General features: G+C 39.6%; 1 protein-coding gene across 5 annotated transcripts; it reads left to right on the top strand.

Annotated features, from left to right (window-relative positions):
• Nucleotides 1-1,192: 1,192 nt before the first annotated feature.
• BEND2 (BEN domain containing 2) lies at nt 1,193-25,143 on the top strand. Of its 5 annotated transcripts, none has more exons than XM_053971250.1 (13): nt 1,193-1,267; nt 6,204-6,292; nt 7,411-7,557; nt 9,221-9,381; nt 11,019-11,090; nt 11,306-11,380; nt 12,057-12,161; nt 14,113-14,626; nt 15,657-15,857; nt 16,767-16,885; nt 17,505-17,712; nt 18,834-19,037; nt 21,605-25,143. In XM_053971250.1, the coding sequence occupies exons 3-13, from the start codon at nt 7,455-7,457 to the stop codon at nt 21,826-21,828; spliced, it is 1,986 nt and encodes a 661-aa protein (XP_053827225.1). In that variant the 5' UTR covers nt 1,193-1,267; nt 6,204-6,292; nt 7,411-7,454; the 3' UTR covers nt 21,829-25,143. The 5 variants fall into 5 exon arrangements, with proteins under 5 accessions (XP_053827225.1, XP_053827224.1, XP_053827223.1 ...); XM_053971249.1 differs by lacking the exon at nt 6,204-6,292 and adding an exon at nt 4,582-4,673 and having other exon boundaries at nt 1,196-1,267; XM_053971251.1 differs by lacking the exons at nt 1,193-1,267; nt 6,204-6,292 and adding exons at nt 1,582-1,856; nt 4,582-4,673.
• Nucleotides 25,144-25,385: the final 242 nt, after the last annotated feature.

The following is a 25,385-nucleotide window of genomic DNA, read 5'->3' as shown; positions in this document are numbered from 1 at the left end:
CTGAACTGTACTTTCTTTGATCCTGCAGGCTGTTGTAGGCCACTTTGCTGCCCCAAGCCATGAGCAGATCAGGACCCATAACCATCCACATCCAATATTCTTACACTATGTCACTGTATTTGGGACATTGGAATGGGCTGCCCAGGAAAATAGTGGAGTCACTGTCCCCAGTGGCATTTTAAAACAAAACTTAGTATGACTTAGTGCCATAGTTTACTTGATAACATGGTGTCAGGTCACAGGTTGGGCTGGATGCTCTCAAAATTTGTCTTTTCCAACCTAATTAATTCTTTGGTTCTTCCCATCACTTCCCAAATAAATATCCCCAGAGAGATTCTTGTGCCTCCAGGGGGGAGCATGAGGACAGCCACGGAGTATCTGGGCAGAGTGTCTCCTGGATCTGCTGATCCCCAGCCCCGAATCAAAAAATAGGGGGCTTTGCAGACCACCAAAACTCAAGTTGTTGGTGTGCTAGAAGAACCAGACGGGTTTGTACCCTGAAACCTGGAGCAGTGTGTACTAACGTTGAGAGCAACTGCAGCGAATGGCACAGGCAACAGTCTCTGCCCTCACGCAGGGCCCCAGGGAGCAGCTCGGCAGCCCCGCATTCCCCAGGGGCCCAAAAAAACTGCATGAACCGGAGCTTGCTAAACCTGGCCTCGGCTAGCACTGAGTGTAGCAGCGCCAGGGAGCCGAGAGGGGCGCGGAGAAAGCCCGGGCATTTTCGTAACTCGAGAGCCGCGCCCGATAGCGTACCTCCGGCGGGTTGCTGGAGGAGAGGGCCCCCCGACGGACTAGCTGCTCCCAGAGCGGGCCAGCTGGCTGCCTGCCTGCTGCGGGAACGACAGGGCTGCTGCGGGAGCGGGCCAACTGGCTAGCAGGCTGGCTGGCTGCTAGGGGAGCGGACGGCCTGGCCGCAGACGGAGGGAATGGGGCAGCTGGCTCGGTGGCTGCTGCGGAAGCGGACCGGCTGTTCGGCCGGCTAATTGGCTCGCTCGCTGGCGGACAACTGCGAGCAAGCCGTGGCTGCTGAAGGAGCGGCACCGCCCCCACGCTCCCGTTTCCCGGGCGCGCCCCCGCGGCCAGCGCGCAGCCGCATTGATCCAAAACAGTTTCTTGCTCACGTCGGAGAAGCCGCTTCCGTTTCCAACGCCGCATTCCGGCCACACCTGCCCGTGCCCGTACCCGAGCCCCGCTCGCTCCGCCGCCCGGCCCGCCCGAGGAGGACCCCGCGCTCAGCCGCCCCAGGAAGCCATGTCTGAGGAGGGTAAGGCTCCCGGCCGGGCGGCTCGCCCCGCCGAGGGGGGTGGGAGAGACGCGGCGCCGCCGCGGCGCGGGGAACGCTCCCTCATCGTTCGCAACAGCCCCAACGCCGGCTGCCGAGCCGGCCGGGCCACGCCCCCCGCGCCCGTCGCTATTCGCCCGATCCCGCGCGGCCGGCGCTGCCATTGGCTGCCGCTCCTGCCCGTCGCCGCCGCGTCAGCGCCGGCGGGGTCTCGCGGCGCGGGGGCGCGGCTCATGGCGGGCGGGGCCGCGTCTCTTCGCCCCCCAGAGCGTGCGGCCCGTTGCGCCCCCGGGGCTCTCCACGGATTGCGCGTTCTCGGGGCAGGACTGGCGGGGAAGTTAGTTGTCAGGAGTAGTGTGCCCAGCCACAGATTGGTTGCCTCAGTTCCAGTGTTGATGGTGGGGGAAGCTTTTGCTTTCCCTAGTCTTCAAATGGCAGCTGAGCGTAGTGCCAAAATCTTGGGGAGACTTTCCTGTGGAGCAGCAAGGTCTCGGCTTTGATGGGTTCCCCCAGCGCTGTAGTTACTTGGATACAAAACCTGAGTAAGGGAGAGATGAATGCTGTTCATAAAGTGAGAGGCCTGACCTAATGAATTGTCTATCAGAAGGCACAATGTATAGCACAACTTAAGTGTCTTAGAGACCAGACACCTTGACTTTGGACTAAAACAGGTCTATTTCCGCCAGTTACGTGCTTTGCCTTGCCTTTCGGGCAAGTGATGTTTACACAGATTCAGATTAGTTTATGCCCATTTAGGTTTTTGCTGTCACAGACCTATCCTCTAAAGATCTTCCAGTTGTGTCTTGCTCAGATGCCAAATTCTCTTGTATGATATCATTGTTCAAGGAACTTTTCTGATCAGGAAATAGCCAGTTTGCTGTGCAGTTCTGCAAGTGTCAACATGAGCTAAAGGGATAGGACTGAGATGGCAGAAGGGTGGGAGCAGAGCAATTGTGAAATAATCTCTATTAAATAAATGCGCACAGTAATGTGTTTGTCGGTGCTTTTCCTTTGTCTTCAATTCTTCAGTTTCCTGATTGGCTTTGTTTGTTACTCAGTAATCCTAGCAAATACTAAGCCTGTGTTAATCCCTGACAATAGAAAAGATATGACATTAATAATATTTTTTAATCAAAAGGTGCAGTATGAGCTCCAGTCTTAATAAACACCAAAGGGCTTTATGTGAGAGTGGTTTTACCTTGACTTATCGTCTCAATGATCTAAATATGACATGTAAAGGTACAGGAAATCTGGTTTTACTTTTGCTTCTCTCCATAGTAATTAGTTTGTATGAGTTGAACATTAGTTTCTGTTGCCTTAGTTTATTGCAAATTCTGACAGCAGCATCCTAAATTAACCGTTTCAGTGTTTAGAGGCTGTTGTTAAGCATTTTATCTCTGGTAGAGTATTCTGGTGTCTCTGATCCCTGAGAACATATCTCGAGGAAGGACAGAATAATTAGAAGTATGCTAAGGATGTGGCTTAAGATGAGTGCTACCATTTTTTTCTGAGTGCAGTATTTAAAAATCTTTGTAAAATCTGGTTTGACTTACACAGAGCTTCCATGGCTGGCTGTTTCACCTGGGTGTGTTGAGATAATGTTTGCAGAAATACAGAGGTGTCTAACTGAACTCATAATTAAGACAACTCATCAGATTTCTATAAAAAGTTTTTAGTGATTTTGCAAGAAGCTCTCCAGGAACTCGGTAGTAGAGATTGGGATGGGATTTAGTACTAGTCAATGCTTTCAGCCATTTCTTTTATCAACCTCCCTTTACCATTCTATGCTGATGATCACTTACATTTGTGTTTTTGCAACTAGTGAGAGCATTCATCAGGTAATGTCTAATTCAGTACAAGTTGTTCCTTATTCCACTGGCTTATGTGATGTATTTTATTAGTAACATACTTCAGGAAATAAAAAAATAGTCTGTCATCTTGTCTTCAGACTTCAGCTGATGCATCAGACAGATCTGGTTGTATTTCTGTGCTTCTAGCTCTCATTATCATAAATCTGCCTAAACCTCTCAGCTATGTCTGCAGTGAGATTTAGTTAATAGGCAAATGATTAGTTAGAGTTGTGATGGGATGATACTAACCCTGAAAGGCGCTGGTGTCCCTGGGCTCTCCCTTGTGTTCACTTTTTTTGTGTTTGTTAGCACAAGTGTCATGCCATAAATAGCACAGGATCTAATTGTGATTCAAGTTAAGGCTAGCTGTCTCTCCTTTTGTGGCTTAGTTTCATCCCAGGTAAGTTCTTTATTTATTTGGGTGCCATTGCTTTGCTTGACTTGTTTTGGTATGTAATTCATGGTTGCTAGAGAGGTTTTTTGAGCTTTAGTGTTTTTCCTTTCAATTCTGCCTTTGAAAGAGTTTGAGTTTGTTGTTTGTTTGTTTGCTTAGTTTTAGTATTTCTTGATGTTTAATACCAACACATTTTCAAGTCCTAGTAAATCTTAAATATATCTTTCTATTGGTTACGGGAAATAAATTCTTTGTGATGCTTGGCTTCACAGAGCTGCATAAAAAGCTGTAATTTAATGTAGTACAAGGTTAGGTACAGAGTTGGACTTTTTGGGTGCAAATAATTCAAGTGTATGTGCCTTCAATGTGCTTCAACGTGATGTTTTTGTGCAGAAGTTAAGATGATCTCCTGATGAAAGAATTCTGAATTATGAACTTGAACATCTTAGAAGTTAAAAAGATCACCTCCAATCTTGTTTTTTTTTGATATGGTCATTTCACTGGACTGCTCTGTCTATAAATGTCTTTCTGTACAATGCACATTTTTTTATAAAGTTCGAGGTTTTAGCATATCCTACTGCTCCACTGCAAATTCTAAGTCATAGCTTATATAATATAACTCAGAGTATGCATTGAGTCTGAAAAGGAAATTAGTTTGGTTATGTTTTCTAATTTTATATGACTGTTACTTCAGTTTTCAAACAGAAATTCAGAGGTCTCCTAAACTAATAACTTGATCCAATGATTGAATAAATCAGCCTATTTAGTAAGTCTTACTAATGTGTAATCTACTTAATCTATTTCACAGTAAAAGCCATGTTTGAAATATGTAAACCTGAAATATTTCCTTAGTCATACTTTTTAAATTTAGAATTTCCTTTCAAGACTTACTGGAAGCATCTAAATATCTAGATAATGAAATTTTCTGTCAGTGGAGTGAGTTAATGTATATATAATTCTAATTTGACACAAGAAATGCAGTTGCATCTTCATCCAAGTCAGAAGTTCAGAAGTAAGACACACTCGATGGCTTTCTTTTTTTTTTTTTTCAGGAGCACAAATTAATCTATAGGATTTGGCAGATTGTGATTTCTTCCTGAGAGTCAGAATTGTATTTCATACTGTTTGGTGCTATATACTTATGGTAATATTTTCTATTCCTGGGCACTTTAAGGAAGCGTTAGAAATATTTAAAATTGCTTAGAGGACTAAGCAGTTGTTGCAGTGTCTTTCTAATTATGGCTAAATAGCTGGATTTTTTTCTTGTTGCAAATTTTTGAAGGTATTAATAATATTTTGTATTCTGTAAGTAAACTTTGTTTAATTGTCAACAGTCTTATAAAAAATATTTTTTATTACATGTATCTTTCTCTTGCTGATCAATGTAGTCAAATCTCTAGCAAAGACATTTAAGTTTGTCCACTGACTTTAGAGGCTGAGCAACTACAATGCATTAGGGAAAGGAGGAAATGGTTGGTATAAAGCAGGTGAGTCTACATTCTTGGAGCTGCTTTTCTTATTGTTGCAATGTGACCAGTCATACTAATAAACCTTCCTGGAAGTGGGTGGTGTATTCTAATCTTCAAGTTTCTTGATTGTTCATGTAGAAGTGCTGTTCTGAAGGCAGAATAATTCCCTTTCTATGTGTGAAAGCAGCCGTGTTCAGCAATGGGTGATGGAAATTAAAGGGCCAGGGGATGAGGAGAATCCTGGCCATCACCTGCAAGCTTAAAATGAGAGATTACTGCTTGTTGCTGCATTGCTTCCATGTCACTGTAGAAATCTGTTGTAGGTTTGGTGTTTTTTGTTTTTGTTTTTGTTTTTGTTTTTTTAATTGAGGTGGTTTTGCTTTCTGTATTTTCCTGTTTGGTTTAGGTTTGCTTTCCAGTTGTGAGTTGGTGTAGCTGCAGGCTTTGGAAACAATTTCTGCTCAGAGTCCACTGCACTGTAGAAATTCTGATTTTGAAACTTATTTAAGGGGGGGTGGTAGAGGGTATGGAAGACTGACCCTTGCTTTCAGTATCAACCACTTGTAGAAACTCTCCTAGCTTCTGATCATACTGGCCTTCCTCTAGTCCAGATGGAGCTGCTTTGACTTTGCTATGTGCTGGTTGCACAGAATTTTCCCTCTTCTATACTCATCACTCTTTCTAGTGTAGATTTGAGTGATGTAGTTGCTGATCAGGTCAGGTTGTTTTGCTGGTGTTATTTGAGTGAGGCATGAGATCTGTGGCAAAGATTATGAATATACAGGTAAATTTTGTGTTTTTAGGGATGCCTAAATAACATACAATTTGCATTGCTTTGTCTAGTTAGGGATAGAAAGACGACTGCAGGACAGCAGAGACCCAGCTGTAAGTAGGGCATTTGTCAGACCATGCACTAATCTGGCATCCTGGCTGGGGAAATTGGCAGAGAGGATTGTCATCCCTCCTGCTTTGCTGCAGATGCACTTTTACTGACTCTTTGTTAATACTCTCCTAAAGTAGGTAGAATACTAAATGATTGTCAACAAAAAAAATTGTGCCTGTGAGGCAGTTAAATAATTCAGTACATGCTAATATCTCATGTTAGCCTGCAATGAACTTTAGTCAGTGAATATCACTGAAGTGTTTTGCTATAAGCTGCACCTAAATTAAGTTCATGAGTAAGCCTGTTGTTTACTTCTATACAGCTGATGAAAACTGGCCAAGAACTGTTCTCCTGTTGGCAGCCTAAGCAGCATATCCTAGAGTGTGTCCTCAGCTAAACTCCTTTGTACAGGTCAGCTCTGCCCCAGGTAGTTTTTTGGCTTTGTTTACACCTATGAACAAAGCTCTTTATGGCGTGGCGGTTGATGGGTGTTTCTGAACAGACCATCAGTTTCTCAATCTGATGACAGACAAATCCAAACCCTGCTGTATTATGTCCTTTGAATTACATGGAACTATTGGCCAGAGGGAAAACTGAATGACCTGTGAAATTCAACTTCATTCTTACCTTTTGGTCTCTAAGAAATTAGGAGAGAGAAGGATTTGGAATGAAGTGATTATGTAAGAGTAGAGACCCAGACTGCTGTTCCACTCATACAGTTCTTATTCATTCCTGGAGCTCAGTCCATCCTGTGCACTGAACAGGGCAGAGACAGTGTGGAAAATACAGCCTGTGTTACTCATACTTAGAGTGTCATGCATGTGTGCTGGCTGAACTTCAGTTTTATTTCCTAACTTGATAAGGTTCCTTCCATTAATTTGTTTCATCAAAAATAAATTCCACTCCCTCCCTGACCCTGTCAAAAACAGTGAATCTAGCAATAATAACTATAATACAGTTATTCTGAAACCATTTTTCTCTTGAGGTAGCGTGTTTAATTGGAAAAAATCTGCTACTGGAGATTTGCCATTCAGCATTTCTGCACAGTATTGCATTGGGAGCCAATGTTTGGATTGATCTTAATACCAAGTATACAGTTAGGATTTGTAGACTGATTTGTTCAAGTGTATTAAGCAAGTCTTAATTATGAAAGTTAAATTTCAAGACCAGATTAATACATTTTTTCGTATGCTTGAATATGTAAACAGTAGAGTTTGTAGAAGTGCTTGTTACTGGCTTGTAACTGTTCCTGTTGAAGCTGGACACTTTAGAGGGAATTCGGTTCTGAACAGTTTCAGAAATCTCACCAACTAAACAATAGTAAGCTGCTTCTATTCTAGTGTGCGTTTAAACCTCAGTGCCTATGTTTAAAAGTGACTTTGCATTTAGATGCTAAAGTGAAGCTGAATCTATAATAGCCTGTGGTACAATTGAGGTAATGCTAGGTGTGATACAAGCACGACAGTTGTCACCTGATATGCAGAATGACCTGCAGTCTTAACTGTTTCTATTTCTGCATCTGCTATTAGATTATTTGTGTGTGAAGACTGAGGAGGAGGATGAAGCACTGATTATGGACCATGGAGACAACGGGCTGTCCACACAAAGCTGCATGCCAGTGCAACAGAACTCTGAAGGAAACAGTTCTGTTCACCACATGAGTCAACTTGCCTATGGTAATTACTGTTCATTTCTATTGTGATCTGATAGTTAATGGCTAGTTTTAATGCCATATGTTCCGTGCTTTTGGATTCAGTGCTTTCTATATTACCCGTATCTTTAAAACACGTTTTATTACAAAGCTACTTTATAGAAATTGCTCGGCAGTGCCTTTAAAGAAAAGTGCCTTTTAGTTATTACTTTCTATGTCCTTATAAATGATGAGCCTGCTAAAATACCACGTTTTAAAAAGACTACTTTTTACTTACTTGTAAAGGTAAGTATACCTAGGAATAAATTAGGAAGCAATTTGGAAAACAAATGTCATGGAAGAACCTCGCCTAAAATTTTTAGGCTTTTAGGTTTTTAGATAATCTATCTAGTGTAACTTAGTACTGGAGATGCTGATGTGTAATGATAGCTAGATGGTTGTTTAAGATGCTAAATTATTAGCGGTAAGTAGCCATTGTGATTGTCTTTAATTCACTGTATTTATTTTAACATGCAAGATCAAAATCTCAAAAAATCTTACCCAATGCTTCATTGGCCCAGACATAAATTCTTCACAGCTGTTATGAGCATTTATAAAGTTCTGTAGCAGTATTACCAAGTCAGTGAGGAAAATTACTGTAACTAAATGAAGGCACTCTCTAGTTTGGGGGATTTCTTTTTAAATTCAGCCAATTAACTCTGTAGAGAATCCCATCAGTGTTTCTCTTCACAGACACAAGATACATATGTTTCCTAGTGTTGTTGGGTGCTTCTGAGAACATTTAGATTTCTTGGTCTTCTAATTGACAGTAGAGTATTCTGTAGTTGTCTATATGTTTACATCTAAAAACAAATTTGGGAGTGGAGGATGGTTTGGATGGTTTACTGGGGGATTTGTCTCTCTTATGGAAAATAAGCAAACAAACAAACCCACCAAAATTAAAACTTCTGTCCAAGAAGCTGTCCTAGACAGTTGCTGACCTTGGCTTTGGGACATGAGTAATTATTTCATTATTAATAAATTAATCATGATGAGAGCAGTTGTTTCTTAAAAGGTAAAATATGGTTTCATTATCTTTGGGTGTATTAGCATTAGATATTGTCTAGTTAAAATCAAATATAGTGAGATATATGAGAAGCACACCACAGGTTTATCTCAAATGTGAGTATTGAACTTTGAACTGAAATTCTGTTGGATTTGTTTTATTCAACCACTGTCTTAGTCTGGTATCTTGTAGAGCAGTGCCTTTCCTTCACGTCTCATTCCATCTGTCCAAATGAGTTTCTTATACTTTTGTCTTGTATCTTCTTGCCTACTATAAGAAGCTGTCAGAGCAAGCTCAACATAATGCAGAGAGAGATCTAGGTTTTCATTTCCCCCTGCCTGCTGCAGAACACCTTTTATTTTTTTCTTAGCCATTTATGCTCACAAAGTCAGTATTACTTTTACTGGCACTTTTTAAAATATCATTATGTTTGAAAAAAACAATACTAAATTGAATTTATAATTTCTGATCCAAATTAATTCGATAAATAACTGTTTGATAGTATGCTGGTAAACAAATTTCAAATAATCAAGCAGTGTGAAAGTTAAAAAAAAATGGTGACTGTGCCTATTTTTACTGTAGTGAAACATTTAATGCAGTGCAAAACTTTCTGATGAGCTTTACTTTCTCTTCACTTTAACAGGAAGTGAAGGCTTGCCAGTACTTGCTGATCAAACGGCCTCACAAATGAGCCATTCTGCAATGATGCAGAGAGGAACTGGTCACAGCCCTGAGAAAATGGATTTTGTGGTTTTGCATAATAAAAGAAAACGACTTTCTCCTGCTCTAGTGGAACACAATGTGGTATGTTTCACCAAACAATAGCCCTTCATTTTGAGACCAGTTTCAATGTTACTTGGAATATCATTTTTTTTTCACTGTTGCGTGGTGATTTGATGACATCCCACTGAAGATGGGTAGGATATCTATGCTTGGATGCTTCTAGCAAGTCTTCAGCCTCCTACTCTGCAGTCTGTCCATACATCCAGAGTTGCCCCATCCCAGGTGCAGAATCCAGCACTGTCCTTGTTAAACTTCATACAGTTGGTGGTTGCCCAGCCTCTGATTTGTTCAGATCTCTCTGCGAGGCCTCTCCACCTTCAAGGGAGTCAACAGCTCATCCCAACTTAGCGTCATCAGAAAATTTAGTCTCCCTTCCTGTGTCCACATCATTTATGAAGATGTTGAGAAGCACAGGGCCCAGGATGGAGCCCTGCAGAACCCCACTAGTGACAGGTCTGATGTCACCCCATTCACTGTAACCCTTTGTGCCTGGCTCATGAGCCAGTTGCTCACTCATGCTGTGATGTGTTTGAACAGCTGCGGACCAGACATTTTGTCCAGAGGATCCTGTGAGAGACAGTATCAAAAGCTTTACTGAAATCCAAACAGATTACATCATCTGACTTCCCTTGATCAGCTAGGTGGTTCATCTTGTCAGAAAAGGAAATTAACTTTGACAAGGAGGACTTTACCCTTCTGAAACTCTGCTGGCTGTGACTGATGACTCGGTTGTCCTTCAGGTGTTTTTCAGTAACTCCCAAAATAATCTCCACAATTTTATCTATCACTGAATTCTGCCTATTGTAAACGAAACAGAAGCATCACCTACCCCCCTCCCAGCCTTCCTTTTCTAAAATAAAACCTGTTCAGTTAAAAAAATAAAATTTAAAAGAAAACACCACCAGCAGACACTTTAAATCTGTGGTGAGTGGTGGATGGGATCGGCATCCATCCACAAAGGGAAAATGCCAGGATTGTCCAGGTGATGGCACCATTCTTCCTGCTTAAAATCAGTTTGCAAGCCGTGAGAAAATTGCCTCTTTAGAAATTGTTTACAGCTTCTGCTTTCAGTTATACCCACTGAAGTCTCATAATGTGGACTCAGCGGTCTTTTCCAATCTGAGTGATTCCATGATTCTGTGATTGCATAAGCTTGGCTGTATAGTACATTTAGTTCGATGAGGAAGTTCTGCCTTACAATAAAGAAATAAAAAAGCATGTTATTTTTCATGTATATGTATATATATATATATATATATGTCCTATTCCTGTACCATGGTAAATTTACTTGAAGAAACCAGAGGTCTGAGACTCTGCTATCACAAATCCAGGGTCAAGCTGATAAGGAAACCTTTGACTGTGAAAGTAGAGTATGTAGGGAGTCAGGCAGGGCATCTGAGCCACCCACTGCAAAGAGGCTTCAGCCCAGCAGTTACAGTCCCTGAGTGACCACCAGAGTGTCTCCTGCATGGTCAGACAGGAAAGTTTCCTTAACACACCTGTACAAAAATAAGATGACTGTGGTAGGTCTTGTTTTCTTGGGCCCTCTTATAGCCAAGGGAGGGAATTACAGCTACAACCAAAAGTGTCCAACTTGGATTCCTGGAAGAATTCTTTAACTTTTCAAAACATTAAATGTTAATTATGTTATTTCCCAGATGAGAACCAGGGAAGAAGAATATGAAGATAGTGACAGTGTCATTTATGAGTATGAACCAGACTATGAATGTGTAAGTGAATTTTCTGTTATTTGTCTGACTTTGAAAAGCTGCTTTGGGGATGTATGTTTTGAGGTAACATGAGGCTGAAGTAATATGAGAGATTTGAAGTTGGGATTTACTTGCTTAATGTGATATCCTAAGTCCATGTATATATTAGTACCTTACACTCCTTTTTCTTTTTTTTTTTTTCTTTTTTATATTTTATTATTATTTTAATGAAAAAGGAAAGCATTTTATCTGAAGCTTCTTATACTGGATACCAGCAGAATCCTCTTATGGAGGTCCTCAGTTATTGCCAGGTATTTTTTTTATCTTTATATCTGAAATGGTGTTTAAACAATTTTAGTTAAACTTCAGGAAGAGTTGTATTATAAACTTGACAACCAGTAACATGATCCTTGTTTGCTTGTTAATTGCCCACATAACTACAATATTTTCAAAGTAAAACTAATCTCCTTCATATTCTCTGAACTTTTCATAAGAATAATTTTCAAATATTAAGCTTTAATACAAAATGTAAAGTTTAGTTATTGGGAGGAGCTTCACAGTAGTGGGAAAGATAGGGCAGTGATACACACCCAGCTATTGAATGTACAAGTTGCTTGCCAAAGGTGTGCCAAAAATCCTGCTAGTGTTAGTTTTGTGAGTTCTTTCCTTTTGATTTCTGAAGCAGTAACTGGCAAAATTGAAAATAACTGCACTAAAAATTAAAAGCATCCCATATTTATTCAGGTGAGTACTTGTGTGACTGGAGTTATTCAGGTCATGCTTAATGGAACTCAATTTGTAAGTGGTTTGTAACCAATTGTTAATGTCTTGTAAGTCTCCTTAAGCATTCAGCAGTGCTGTTGAAGGAAGTTGGCTAAGTTTTAGGGAGGGAGTTCAGCTTTTAATTGAACTTTCTTGGTTTCTTCAGGTTTAGGTTGGGTTCTTTAGGTGAAACAGTACTGTTTTCAGTCTTGTATTTGTTGACAGGCCATGTATGATGCCATTCAGAAGTTGGATAAAAAGTTTGACTTGCTTCATCGTAAGGTCTCGGAAATGCAGCATACTCGTATAAAGCCATTCTTGCTCAAACCTGTGAGTATTAAAGACCTAAGACATTTATTTTTGCTTTAATTCTCTCATTTCTTCTGATGCTTATTTTTAAAATCCCAGTCCTTTCACTAAGATTAAAGTAAGGAGCAAAATAGTAGACTTAGAATCTATTTCAATCCAATTACTTGAGATTTCTGATTATGTGCCAGCTTCAGTTTCCTGTGTTATCGACTGGTGGCCACAGATTGGCAGTGACTCCCATCAAATTCTGGATGCTGTGATAGATGCTGTAAAATTCTATTTGTATTGGCATGAACAGAAGTGAATTGTGTAGGTGCATCTTAAACTTCAGTATATTGCTGTTGCACCTTTGCAACAGGTGATGTGTTGTCTCATTGGTTTCTGCATTTAGAAGAGAGTTCAAGCATCAGTCAGGTTGGTTCAACTGGGTTGAACTGAACTTTCGATCTGAACAGTATGTTGTCATATCCATTACAGTATAGAATTTATTTTTTTAATGGAAACTCCTTTTTAAACATTTTTAATAATGTCTGCTATTGAGTACACAGTATTCATTTTGTTCCTAAATGGTCAATCTACTGTTAAGAGACACAATTTTAGTACTTCTAACAATGATCTTTTAAAGGAAAGCATAACAGATGATTTTTGAAAAAGGTTATAAAATCCATAATGACTTTTTTTGTCATCAACACTACAAAGCTTTTAATGTGGCAGAGATGATTCTGCTGTCAGGAGATGTCCAGACAGCAGTAAGGCCATTTGCTTTAAGGGTGGGTGGAGCTGGATTTCTCACACCTGTCAGCTATCAGTAGGATACTAGGTTTTATTTGTTATGTATTTTTATTGTCAACTCCAAGCTTGTGCTGTCTACACATCCAAATCCATGAGTTTCAGGAATAAACTGATCTTGTCAAATACAAATGAACCCCGTAAGACCTCTGTGCTCTTACCTTCCCCTCTGATATGTGGGACGGCAACTGCTTTAATGTTTGTATTTTTGGGTTAAAAGTGATGTGCATTGCTTTTTTTTTTCCCTGAAGGCTTTTATCTGCCAGCTATTTTCTTAGGTTCTGCCATTTAAAATCATCAGGAATGCTGTTGTGTTTTTTTGTAGCTGTACCCTTGCTGTACTTGTGAAGGGCTAATGGAATGGTTTGGGGTAAAGGTACCTTTTTTATTAGATGAATTCCAAATGCTGGAGAAACTGACAAATTCTCAGATACATAAGACTTCCTTAAGGTCATAGATTTTTCTTTTTTGAGGTTACAAGGTTGAAATATAATGAGATTTCTCTAAAGAAACACACAAAACCACCAAAATTAAACAAAATAAGAAAAACAAATCCACATGTGTCATCTTCATTTGGTGGCTTCTGCTCAGTAGCTTGTGTTTTGAACTAGAATACATGCTGTATGATTTTTAATAAAAGTACATGAAGTGATGGAAAACATAGCCCATCTCTCAGTTTGTCCATTTCAGTCCCTTTGGAATCTTCATTGTAGATGAGATCTGAATGTTTAATGTTTTCAGCTAACAAGTAAATAAAGAAGAGAAAGTGTTTGGGGTTTTTTTTCTTGTTTAAAATGACTTAAGCAGGGCAGTGGACACATTCTTTGAAAATTCATCAGCCAGTGACTGAGTAAATAACTGAAAAATTTTATTTTGTCTATTTACTTTTTAATAGAGGTCTAGAAAATAGTTTTGCCCCCCAGGTGAGAAAAAATTGAGAAACATTGAAGCTGACCAGATAAACTCTTAGTGTTGCAGATACAAATGAGAATAGAAGATAGTAGAGGGAGGGCTAAAATATGGTAGCTCTTGAGTTGATGATAGAGACTACTTCAAGGAAGAGTATGCTGCTAATAGCATCATTACTAAAATCTAGTTTTCCTGGTTTGCTAAAAAAAAACCCTCAAAATTATCAGCTATGTGTAATTTAACCTTTTAATTCTTTTCTGAATCACATTTGCAGAAACCAGTTGGATTTACATACAGAAGTTCCAGTCATTTGCCTTCAGGAAAAATAAGAGTACAAAAACACATGGAAAGAGATTTAGGTCTTCATCTTTCTTCATCAGGCCAGGGAAGGCATAGCCCAGTTGTAAGGACTGCTTTACAAAATGGCCACGTTCAAGTCAATTCCAAAGTAAAACACGCCCCACAGAGTTTTCAGCTCGAATCTCAGCTGCCTGTTGGAAGGCAGAGCCCACCACTCCCCACTATAGTTTCTACACATTCATTACATTCATCATTCACAACAACTAATGGGATGCCTGACCTTTCACCACAATCAAATCTTGCTCCCAGTATTGTGGAAAGTACTGTCAACATTGCATCTTCACCCGTGGCATCACCATCGATACCAGCACCATCTGAGCCCAGTCACGAAAATAATGCTGTGGAGTTAAACTACAGAAATACATCTGAGGATGTGAACATTAGTGAAGAACTACCATCTTCTTCAGTCTTCATCAATCCTAGCTTTGGTGAGTTCCTTTGTGAAAAATACACAGAAACAAAGGCTAAAAAAAGGCTGGTACTACCCCAAGCCTTTGATTTACAGTAGGTGCTTTGCATTCTTTTAACTCTTGGCTCTTTTTTTCTCTCTTAATGTAATCTTTTCTATTCTGTGTATAATTCACAAGTAATATGTGCATGCTACCCATGTGTTGGAGGAGGCAAAAGATATTGCTGCTAAAGCTAAGTGAGACATTTGCCTGTATGCATTTTTTTAAGAAAGCAGCTTACCTGATCTGTGTGAAGGAAATACCTGTTTTCTTATTGTGTGGGATTTTATCCATGAAACATCCTTTCTATACTCAAATACTCCAGTGTTTGGTTTCTTTCAAAATACTTCATTCCAAAGAAAAACAAGAATTCTATAGATCATTGCATTATAATAAAGATACACATATCAAATAGCACCATCTATTAAAAACTAATGCTTTTCTAAAGTGTAAATGCCTTGATTTATATGCAAGGCTGAGCTATGACTTCTTTGCTTTTGGTCTAAAAAATACATTTTTACAGCTGAAGAGCTGCATGAATGGTAGGTGAAATATTCAAATATCTATCTAAAAATTTGTAAACAATTTATGATTTAGCAGTTCTGTGTCATGAGTCAGTGTCTTGCAAACATACCTGGTATCTGAACATACATAAAACAGACCACTGTGAACATTGTGGACAATTGGGTGTCTAATGTATTTTCTTGGTTGTTTTGATTTCAGTTAGTTATGCTGGTGGTTAATGTGAATCAAAAAGGTACTTGTGCTACCATTCCAATTTAAAGCTGCTTTTATAAGAGCAAGCTTATAAATTAATTTATGTTCTCTCTACAATTAATTTTTACTATGTATACTAGTAAGCAAGCTTACTAGTATACATAGTAAAATTAATTGTAGAGAGAACATACTCCGAGAGTCAAGAGAAAGAGTTTGAAAAAATGTTCTGTTTTTAACTACTCGTTTGGGATTTAAATTTTTTTCTTCTTTGAATATTTTTGTTTTGCAAAAGAATTTGTTGGTGACCCAGCAAGAAATGTAAAAGTTCTTGGAAACCATTTGGTGAAGGCTCGGCAAAAGACTAAACCCAAGTACGCAGCACGCCACTTGGTTCGTGTCTTGTTCCCCAAGAAAACTTTATTGTGCAGCATTATGGGGGCGAATGCACGAGGGCGCAGGACATTGGATCCAAACAAAATTGCTGCAATAAGAGGTATGTTACCTTTCAAAATGCACAGATTTACTTCTTTCATACTTAACGAAGTTTTGAACTGAAAAGGAGTCCTTTCCTGTATGTTTCTGGCTAATCGTTGTCTGGCAGCTGGGGAGCAGATAAATGCCATAGTAGATGTGCTCCACTCTACAGTATCCTTTTGTTTTGAAAGTCCTGCTTTGCAATTTTCTATGTTCATTTTTCTCCAATTTAAATAAAACTATTCAAATTTCTTCTAGTTTTATTTACATTGTGTTCATCAGTCATGCTTGCTGTCTCTAGATTTTTAATTGCAGTTCGTGTGTGCCATGGATTTTGTCAGTGGTTTTTTGTTTGGTTGATTTGGATTGGTTTATGGCCATGGTATACTTGGGACAAATATTAATTGGTGTTTTTGAAACACTCTTATGTTGAGTAAGAAGTAGTGAAGATGGAGGGGGCTTTTTTAAATAAATGTCAAGTCATTTACACAGATCCCATGGCATGTATGTGTTAAAGGGTTAAAATTGAGTGTGAGGTTATATAAGCCATGTGAAATAGTTGCAGCAACAGCATTACCCTGTGTCTGTTCTTTTGCGGGGGATGGTGGTGGTGTTGGTTTTGGGGGTTTTTTAAAAGTTTGTATGATAAATCACACAATTCCCCTAATTCTACCAGGAAATGTTTAATATAATAGAAGCATTATTCACAACATCTCAAAAAGTATCACAGAACATCTTGAATTCATAATGCTGGTTATTTTCAAAACATAAGTTTACTATATTTATTGATGGAAATCTGAAGCTTGTAAATGGAGAACAGTAAGCATATGAAGCATTAGTTAGCTTTCTCTCTCTTTCTAAATTAGGATACTTCTGAATACTGGGCTTTATTATGACGCTTCAAACATTTTCTATATTTTATATGCAGAGTTTCTTGCAACTAACTTTCCAACCTATGATTTGAGCGAGCGTGGAAAAGACTGGAAAACCTGCATCACGAATGTCAATTCTATGATCCGCTCCTTACGCTCTGAAACCAAAGCAAAGGTGATGATTTATTAAGTACTATGTTTGCACTTTTTTCTCAGATTAATTATTTGACCTGCTCATGGTACAAATGCTGTATTGGAAATCCCTTGGGTTCTGTCTCTGTGTTGCTTAGCACAGGCATGCTGACTGCAGCACTGGTTCCATGTGGGGAATACTGGAATATGCTGTTTTCTGCTTTGCCTCTTCTGCTTCTGTGTCCAGAGTTCAGTTAAGAAGTGTTCAGGCATAGGATGCTATAAGGAAAGCACTGCAAATGTTGCCCAGAAGTAGTGTCTAATTTGATTGAGAGCTTAAACAAGTAGCTCTTAGCACTTGTTTTCGCAGGCTTTTTTTTTTTTCAGATATATTCAGCTATGCATTTCACTTTTATATTGACTGAAACGTTACTCCCAAAACACTTCCAAATACATTTACTTCTAAAATGCTCTGTGCATATCTTTGTATAATTATTAACTGTTCTACCAGTGGTTTTCATGATAGAAATAATTCAGGAGTAACTATATTGCAAAGATCTGAAATCTAATTTATACTAAGTGTGAAATAAACTGGAACCCCAATTAGCAAACTGGTAGGCTTCTCTCAGTGTGTGTACTAACCTCATTAAATGTTTCAGCAGACAGCTCAGAGGAAAGAAGTGTCTGATGTTCCTGATACATCTCACGGTGTAGATTTAAATTATAATGAAGATAGTGGAGACAATTCTCAAAATTCTCAGAAAATGACTGGCTCCACAACTGACACATTGCAAAATTCAGCATTGGATAAGTTTCCAGAAGCTTTCCACATATCTTCGGTCAGAAAACAACAGTCTTTGGAACCTATGGGTAAACAAAGAAATTTTTGTGTTCTGGAATTGCTTGTTACATTTTAAATAGTCAATGAGAGGCAAAAGATGGAACTGTAGGTATAATTCTGTAGTAAAGCGATTTTCTGAACTATGTGAGTCTTCTTTTTCTCTTAAGGCAGTCATTTGGTGTACACATAGGAAGTCTTTTTGGGAATGAATAAGGGTGTTATATCTGGCTAACAGAATATATGTTTGCATCTACCAGAGTCCCATAATGCATATCTGCTGTGACATTGGGAAGTTCAGCTTCAGTTACTCTGTTCAGTTGCCCTGAATTTTTTCTTTTATTTGGTAGATATTCTGCCTTAAAAAAGAAAGCTAGCTCAAAATATCTATTGAATGGTATTGCAATTTCAGAAGAAAAAGCACACCTTTCTGCAAAATTGACTCTTCAGGACAATAAAAATCTTAAAGCAGACTTTATATTTTCACTTCTTTTAATTTAAGTGTTCAATACACAAATTCATTGGGGAAAAAAAGCCATGTACTGCATGTGATGCTTAGAGACCCTCAAGGAAAATGGGCTGAGATTAGTTGCCGTTGGAAGTAATTTATTCCATTAGGATCACTTTGGGGTTGTTTCAGATCTGTTCCTGCACCCAAGATTTGTTAGTCACATCCCACAGACCTCTTTATGTACTAAAAATTTTGCATTTTTTCGTATTAATGTTTGCAGTGAAGTGAGGTAGAAGTAGTTGAAAAATACTCTTCTGTTTCTGCTTGGAGAATTAAGCGCCACTAAAATAGCAAAGCTTTTATTTACTTATGTACTTGGGAAAGCATCATCTTTCCACATGAGATGACACAAGTTAGAAAGCAATAATTAATAATGTAGCTTGCATTGCTGAAGACATATCAGAAGTACTTTATGTGGTTGTAAACCAGGCAGGGTGTTCTGGCTGCTTGGCCACATGTCTGCAGTATGTTTCATGTTAGCAGTAGCTGTAATGTTACAGTTTTGCTTTGGTCTTTGCAGGCAAGTAGAGTAGTTTCCAGGTGAGCTTTTTGTGTCAGTTTTGATTTAATACAGCCACTGTGAGGCATGGTTGGTGTTGGATGAGTAAAATATCTCTCTTCCCTCCATGACATCTTCTCTAGAACCTCTTGGGAGCCCATGGCGCAATGTTCAGTTGCCTTTCTCAGTCATTTACGTCGCTAAGGGGAAGACACGGCCAGAGTTGTCAGCTCGCTTCCTAATTCGTCATATGTTCCGTGAAGAGGTGCTGGTGAAAAGCAACGTGTATGGTAGTCTTGATCGTGGCATGAGCCCACTGGATTCCAATAAAATTAATGCTCTCAGAGGTAAGTAAGAAAATCTCTGTTAAATCATAATGTGGGGAAACTAATAGGAGTATCAACTTCATATCTTATGAACAAAGCATACAGCTTCAGAAATTAGTCTGTGAAACTGTTCTTATAGGCATTTCTGTGAGCAGTGGAGCAAATTGAGAGGAAGTAGATAAAGTTATATTTTAGTAGCTCAAGAAATTCTCCAGATCATGAACCTGGTTTGCATGGGAAAACTCAATTGTCTTGACATTGGCTTGAAAGGGCAATGCAGTGGGAGATGGAAGCAGTCCCTGAGGATTTTGGAGGGCATCAGAGATAATTTCTTGATACAGGGGCTGTGTAGATGAAGCAGAGAACAGAGATGTCATGTACAGCAGGTTATGGCTTCCTTCATAAAAAGGGTGGTTGTGGGATAATTGGTGGTGGCATTGACTGTAGAGATTATGAAATCATGGGCCCCGAGGTCCTGAGTAGAGTAAGAAGAGTCTGAGTACAGGCTCTGTAGCTTGGAGAGCACACTTTGACATGTTTGGGAAAGTCACAGGTGGGAGCTTGTGAGAGACAGCTCTGAATAGGATAGAAGCTCAGGAAAGTTGATAGATCTTTAAGAACAGCCTTCTGCAAGTACACAGGAGTCCATCTTGATGCTTAGAAGAACTGAGTTATGGGGAGACAGGTTGGGCTAAGGGAATTCATAACTGAGCCCTGGAGCAAAAAAGCCATATTTAGAGATAGAAAAAAGGACAGCTTATGAAGTGGAATTTAGCAGGTGTTGTGTTTTAACCCATCAGGTAGCTAAACACACACAGGTGCTTGCTCACCTTCTTCCTTTCTGTCCTGTTCCCCCGCCCCACCATTGGGATGGGGGAGAGAAGTGGGGAAGGAGAACTGTGTCTGAGGGAGCACGTTCATGCTCAATAAAGCAGGGTGTGACTCACACCCTCGGGGTGATGTCTGGGCATAGTTTGAGGGACAGATAGACCATGCCAGAAACCATTTCCAGTATGGCAAGCACTAGCACTAGCACTGGAAACTTTGCCACTATATATATACACATATATAGACGTGTAGACATATTTTATTTCTTGACATTTTGAGCTTAAGAAGCATTCAAAAGATCTAGTAAGTGTGTCTTAGGACTACAGGAAGACCATGTAGGCCACAGAGCAGATGAGAGGCAAATCCTGTGTGTTGCAGCCAGACCTTGTCACTTTGCTCTGGAGCCAGAGGACAGTCCCTGCCCCTGTTTCCTGTAACACAGCCTGATTGGATGGCAGCACCAGCTCCCTGAATGTTACCCTGCAGAGCAGGAAGGAACCCTGCATAGCCTTACTATAATCCCCAAAATCCAAGTTTTGGTGAAAGAAAAAACATAACTTTAAAAGTATTTTGTGGACCATGTACAAAGGCTCTGTAGACCCTGAAGAATTCCAGTTCTGTGCTGATCCTTTGAGGTCAAGTATTCTTGAATTTACTGCTGGGGATGGAAGTAAAGAGAGCCTGTCTGCTGCTTCAGCCAACACGTAGTGTATCCTTTGTCAGCATAGTTAATAACAGGAGCATCCTAAGGCACACTTACTCTCCCTTTCACCTCTCCTTCTGGAGCAGAGTGAACTGCAAGCGCGCAAGTTTTTATCTCAGTTACTTTCTTCCTTCAGACCAAAGTTTTTCTGGCAAAATGGGTTTGCAGGTTTGTAATTACAAGTTAAAATATTAACTGTAAACAATGATACTATATTAAATTTTTACTTGCTGGTATGTGGAAGAACAAAGCTGACTGACACAATATCTACTAGCTATACCTTTCTTTCTACTATGAAGGTAAATCTAGATGTTAATCAGAGAAGGAGAAGCAATATTGCCTTGATTTGAAACTACAGATGAGAATTCTTTTTTGGTGTTTAAGTCTTTTACTGGGTTGCTTAGAGAAAACATGTAATTCAGCTCAGCAGGACAGTCACTTCTCAATAACTTTAAAAACCAATTTTAATTTTAGTTTTAAACTACTAATTTTACTCATGGAAGGGGAGAAAGGTACCATAGTCCAGTCCTTTTTATGTCATTGCTACCAAACTCAGGTGTTTGTTTTCTGATCTTTCTTGCAGTATGGTAAGGAATGAGCTCTCACAATTTTTCTGTCACTGTTGTTCCTGTACATCTGTGTTATGCTGAACTGGTGTGATTAATTTTCGTGATTATAGTTGTCAGAGATCCTCTGAAGGAAAGCTTTGTCATGCCTAATACTGGTCATTCTGAAATGGAGCCCAAGATTTTTCTTTGCTACCTGACCACATTAGAAGCTGAAGTTACTCAGCACTTCAAAGGATCAAAACCACACACATGGTCATGTTTTCTTTTAATATTTTGTTTTTATGCTTAGACCTTTCTTACTCATTTTCAAATATAACAAATATAACAGAAAGGGGGAAATCAGTATCTGCCCTGCTTTGCTTTTCAAGGCTTGCAATATGCCTTGCTGTCCTGGTTTGGTAGCACACACTTGTTTTAGCTTTAGAGAAAGAGTACATAGCTTGCCTAAATAATTGATAATTCACTGTTACATACTTGTTTATTTTTAGAATTTCTTCAAGAGAATTTTCCATCCTTTGATCTAAGTGAAAGTGGATTTGATTGGAAGGCATGTGTGGCTGCCATAAACAGCACAATCCGCAGTCTCAGACATGAGATTAAAAAGGCAACGTCTGGAATCCGCCAGAGAGCCCCAGCAGTGCCGCCCTCGAGTACAGAGTCCCCCAGAGGATCCCACTCCCGTAAAGCCAGTGGAAAGCATCTCTCAGATTGAAGTTCTCTAGCATCTATCTCAAATCTTAATTTAGCAGGTTTTTATTAATTCTGTGTAGAAGCCTGTAATATCAAGCTGTCCTATTCAACTGAGTTGTCAGCAGTACTAAATAGCATCACTTCATGAGGCCAAAATTAGCAGAAGGCTTGGGAGCCCTAAATCCTTGCATGGGTAGTGTTTGTGTTCTTCAGAAATTATTTTCAGTGTTCCCTGTAGCATTTGCAATGTGCTCTCTCCTAAAAGCATCTTCTTGTCATGATTCATTGAATCTGAAAGATTAATCTGGTTAGAAAAGATGCACTGTGCATCAATTCAGCAGAAGCAGATGGAAAAGAGGAGAGGAAAGAGTGGTCCTCCTTGGAGGGTGAATCATAGCCAGCTAAATTATCTCATTACGTGTGAGGAATGAAATTTGCTTTGACAATTGGATATCTTCAGTGAAAATATCAGAAAGGAAAAAATACTTTAAATTGCATTTAGTTAACTTGTTGTATCGGGACTTGATGATCTTCAAGGTCTTTTCCAACCTTAATGATTGTATGATCTCTCACATTTTTGCCTCCTATATCAGTGTTTTTTTGCAGGATAAGAGGCAGACAACAATGTAAGTTCAGCTGGTAATGTATGGGGGAATAATGCCTTAAGTTTTAGCTTTCATATTTTCCAGATTCTGTACTGCATTAGTATATAACTCTGAACTTTAGTTAAAGTGTTAGCAAGTTCTCATCACAGTTCAATCAGACAAAACAATCATTTTCCAGCCTGACAACCAAGGACACTGTTGCAGCTTCAGGCACATAAGGTACAAACAACAGCGAATTGATGAGAGCAAACTGGGAGGATGGGACTTCATAACCTAAAGCTGTAATTGGCCAAATAACCAAAATATGTAAATTGACCAAAACGTATGAAAGTGCAAAAACTCGTGAGCCATCATCCATCTTGGGTGTAGCCTTGGCTAGGCTCTTGTACTGCCCAAGGTGTATCCTTTGAAAGCCTTTTAATAATTACCTACTTTATTTCTTTAACACTGTCTAGCCTCTGTTCCAAGTAGCCTCTCAAGGCATCAGTTACTCTGCTTTGTTCTGATTTAGCTCTACTAAAAGGACAAAAAAAACCCAATCCAGTGGTTGGTTCTGGTTTTTCTTAATGAAATTTAAGGAAAATATTTCTTCAGGGTCCTGAACTTCACCATCTCATGGTTACTGTGGCTAAGGCTTCACATTTTTAGCAAATCCCTTGTTGTAGGTGTATGAGGCCCAGAAAAGCACCTGTCAATAATAAATGTTCATGCCCTTGCCTTTCCTTTATGTCTGTGCAAAACTAAGATTTATTAGTGCACTAAGTTATATATTAGAAAAAAAAAGAGCAAACAAACAAATTTTAACAAACTAATTTTCAAAATCACTTGGATGTTGAACTTTTAAAAGTAAATAAAAATTGATTACCATATATATTCAATTTCACATCTCACTCAGTTTAATTTGTAAGTTAGAATTCAACAACAGTGACTGTACAGAAGTTAATGGGGTTTTTTGTTGGGTAGCTTCTTTCTTGTTTGGGGTTTTTTTGTTTGTTTGTTTTCAAAAAAGGAAGTAATCATAGAATCATAAAATATGCTGAGTTGTTAGGGACATATCAGGATCATAAAGTCCAGATCCTGACAGTGCATAGGATGATCCCCAAAAATCACACCATGTGCCTGAGAGCATTGTCCAAATGCTTCTTGAACTCTGTCAGGTTTGGTGATATGACCACTTCCCTGGGAACCTTTGCTAGTGCCCACCTACCCTCTGGGTGAAGAACCTTTTCCTGATATCCAACCTAAACCTCCCCTGCTACAGCTTCAGGCCGTTCCCTCAGGTCCTGTCACTGCTCGTAAGAGGGAAGAGATCAGTACCTGCCTCTCCTCTTCCCCTTGTGAGGATGTTGAAGACCACAATGAGGTCTCCCCTCAGTCTCTTCCAGGCTGACGAAAACCAAGTGACCTCAGCTGCTCCTCATACAGCTTCTCCTCCAGACCCTTTACCATCCTCATGGCCCTCCTCTGGGCACTCTGTAATAGCTGAATGTGTTTCTTATATTGTGGTGCCTAAAACTGCCCCCAGCACTTGAGGTGAGGCTCCCCCAGTGCAGAGCAGAGCAGGGCAATGCCCTCCCTCTCCCAGCTGGCAATGCTGTGCCTGATGCCCCCCAAGACCTGGCTGACCCTCCTGGCTGACAGGGCACTGCTGACTGATGCTCAAGTTGCCATCAACCAGGACCTCCAGGACCATAGCTGCTCTCCAGCTTCTCATTCCCCAGTTAATGCATGCAGCCAGGGTTGCCCTGTTCCAGGTGCAGAGCCCAGCACTTGCCCTTGTTGAACTCCATACAGTTGGTGTAAGCCTTTCTGTTCCATGTTTTCCAGCATCAGTCACACAGTTCTCCCAGTGTCTTACTGGCTGGCTGCTGTGTGAGCTTGCCTTGCCACTTGTGTTGGGTCTGAGTGCAGTCTCAGAGGTCTAACTTCTTCACAGAAGGAGATTTCTTGGCAGACTGGCATAGAGAGTGGATTTTACCTCTGAGAGTTGTGGAAACTATGGCTTCCAAAATAACACCTGTACATAGCAGAATGAGATTTAACTAAGTCTGTCCTCTCCAAGGCAAAGGTTTCATAGTTTATTTGTTAGCAATAGGATAAAACAGTGAATTAACTCGTTCTCACTTCAACATCTGTTATTGTATAGAGTATAGGACCAGCTTTTTAATTGCAACATAGGATATGCAATGGCCTTATCAAATATGAAATCAGTTGGTAATTTAAGTTCCTTCTGCTACCTCCTTGCAGAAGTCTTCTGTAGGATTCAAGAAGCAGACTGAATTTCTGATTTTCTTTTCTTGGTAAAAATGTTGTACTGCAAATTTGGTTGTTCTGGTGTACTATTAACAAATTCTTCTGTTACAGTCCTTGTTGTAAATACCAAGAACTTTGTTGTGTATAGATATTACTAGTTCAAAACCTCAGAAAAAGACAAAAATGCTTATATTTTTTCAATTGTTTTATGAATTGTTTTCATTGCCCTTCACAGATTTTAATGGTAGAAGGATATATTTATTGAATGACTCGTCTGGCACTGAAATCTGTTACGTGCAGTGCATACCTATAGCTTCCATCTTGAAAAGAAAATTGAATAATTGAAGTAGAAATAGTTTTCTTGTTTCTGTTTCAAATGTATCAAATTTTGCTAACTTTTATAAAGTACAATTAAAGTATTTTGCTGTTAGGAATTAAGTATTTTACAAATAAAACTGTCGTATAGCTCTTTGACCAGATATTTGTGTCTTAAGTATTTCTTGTGTCATGAATCTACAGTTCAAGTACAGTTTCATCTGAAAAGATTATCTTATGTCATTTGAAGAACCAGGGCTTTAAGAGATCTTCTGATTGAGGTGAGATGATTTTGAAATGTGACTGCATTAGCTGTAAACCAAAGCAAACATTTCTGGACTTGACTTGTCATTTATAGCTGTGTGTGAGTTACCCAAAGCAGAGCTTTCCTGGGGGGTCTTGGTGC

This window comes from Vidua macroura, chromosome 2 (genome assembly GCF_024509145.1).
Source record: "Vidua macroura isolate BioBank_ID:100142 chromosome 2, ASM2450914v1, whole genome shotgun sequence".
Lineage (NCBI taxonomy): Eukaryota > Metazoa > Chordata > Aves > Passeriformes > Viduidae > Vidua > Vidua macroura.
This window is presented reverse-complemented; position numbering and strand designations above follow the sequence as displayed.